This window comes from Sinocyclocheilus anshuiensis, unplaced genomic scaffold (assembly GCF_001515605.1).
Source record: "Sinocyclocheilus anshuiensis isolate Anshui unplaced genomic scaffold, SAMN03320099.WGS_v1.1 scaffold459, whole genome shotgun sequence".
Classification (NCBI taxonomy): Eukaryota; Metazoa; Chordata; class Actinopteri; order Cypriniformes; family Cyprinidae; genus Sinocyclocheilus; species Sinocyclocheilus anshuiensis.
Genome location: NW_015548216.1, coordinates 27251 through 29119, shown reverse-complemented (window position 1 = coordinate 29119; position 1869 = coordinate 27251). Strand labels below are relative to the sequence as shown.

Here is a 1869-nt window from a genome sequence, read left to right as displayed (position 1 = left end):
CTCACTCACACACACACACACACACACACACACACACACACAAATTAGTGTGTGTATACACACTAATACATACACACACACCGGAGTGACAGCCCCCGCAAGAGACTCACGGTAACACACACACTAATACATACACACACACACACACACACACCGGAGCTACAGCCGCTGCAGGAGACTGCCAGCTGAAATAGTCTGATAGAGTGTTAAAACAGCTCATTTTCATCCAGAGACTCAAGCTGACCAAAAATATGAATTTGCTGCAGATGCTGATATTTCATATTGATATTTTATGTAAATCAGTGAGATCTTTATAACAGTGCAGTAGATACTGACATAAAATGATCTGAATATCAGTCAAGCTGAGCTGCTTCAGTCCAGTAAGTGTTCATCTGGAGATATTACTGCAGTTATTCTGACGCTTACTTGATCAAAATCACTCAAGATCTGACACGAGAAGCTCCAGCTACAGTTACACTAAATGAGCTCTGACTGGATAAACAACTCTAAACTATCAATCAGTTGTTCTAGTTTTATTATATATGTTTGGCCAGATAATTTTGTGCATTTGCATGCAGTGAGGAGCAGACAGCATACTGTGACGTCTTACTGTAGTATATACTTATGTACTATATTTTATACTATGGTATTTACTAATATTTTGAATTTCACACGTGCAGGTGTGTTCTTCAGTGACCTTTGACCCTGGCGTGTAATGGCGGCACATTTGACAGATGTGATGGAAGCTGTAGCTGATCGTGTGTGTGTGTGTGTGTGTGTGTGTGTGTGCGCAGGAGGTGAATTGTGCGGATACTACCTTTTCTAGTATCTTGGACAGAAAAGGGAGATTCGAGATCGGTCTGTAATTAACTAGTTCTTTGGGGTCAAGTTGTGGTTTTTTTCATGAGATCTGATGAGATTAATCACACTACTTTCAGATTACTTTCAACATTATTTACTCGTTTATCCCATAGATCTGAACAGGATTACTTTGCACCACACTGATATAAAAATACAATTCTTTATCAAAACCATGAAGCGCATTAAACATCACGTTACGCTACAGTGTCCCAGACGAGGATTTAGGAGTTGATGAAAAGCTAATACTAAATCAAATCATAAAAATACAAAAACAATAAAAAACACTTACTAAAATCAATAAATTATGAATGAATTAAATATATTATTTACTGTCTCACTTCTATAATAAATAATATAGTACATAATTATAATATATATATACACACCGATCAGGATTTATGAAACAGTCACATGTTTGATTCTGCTTTGGTTTCTCCTTCAGGACTTCAGAGGTTGATTTATCTGTTCCATAAAGGCCCCGCCTCCAACAGGAAGTGAGTTTCAGGAAGTGGGCCAGCTAGCGTTGGAATCATCATGTGATCTTCTGATTGAACACAAACACACATGGTTTTGTAGCATTGTGCTTATGAGGTTTGTTTCTTCCTGTGCCCTACGGAGGGAGGACACGCGTGTTCAGGACGCTCTTCATGGCTTCATTCAGCAGCTGACTGAGGTTCATATCTGATGTTTTTGATCACGTGTGAATAAATCTGATGTGTTTCTGATCTCTCTTGTCTGTACAGTCCGATTTCCTGCATCTGAAGAATATGTTTGTGTTTTTGTTCCCTAAAGTTTGTGTTATGATAATTATCAGTGTTGTGGGTAACGTATTACAAGTGACACGTTACGTAATCAGATTACTTTTTTCAAGTAACTAGTAATGCATTACTTTTAAAAGTAACTTTCCCCAGCACTGACATGAGTGATGAACGTGTCTCAGAAACTCTTGAATCCTTACGGGATCGTTCCGTCAAAAGTGATCATCCTGTCATCGTTTACTCCAAACCT

General features: G+C 38.4%; 1 protein-coding gene across 1 annotated transcript in view; it reads left to right on the top strand.

The window, feature by feature from the left end:
* Positions 1–1485, top strand: part of LOC107653891 (7SK snRNA methylphosphate capping enzyme-like) — an 8085-nt gene extending 6600 nt beyond the window's left edge. Inside the window, exons 3-4 of the mRNA XM_016440758.1 lie at positions 1–17; positions 1269–1485. The exon at positions 1–17 is cut by the window's left edge and continues 225 nt beyond it. Coding sequence (XP_016296244.1) covers positions 1–17; positions 1269–1359 — 108 coding nt within the window. The 3' untranslated portion in view covers positions 1360–1485. The remainder of the gene's footprint in view (positions 18–1268) is intronic.
* Positions 1486–1869: the final 384 nt, after the last annotated feature.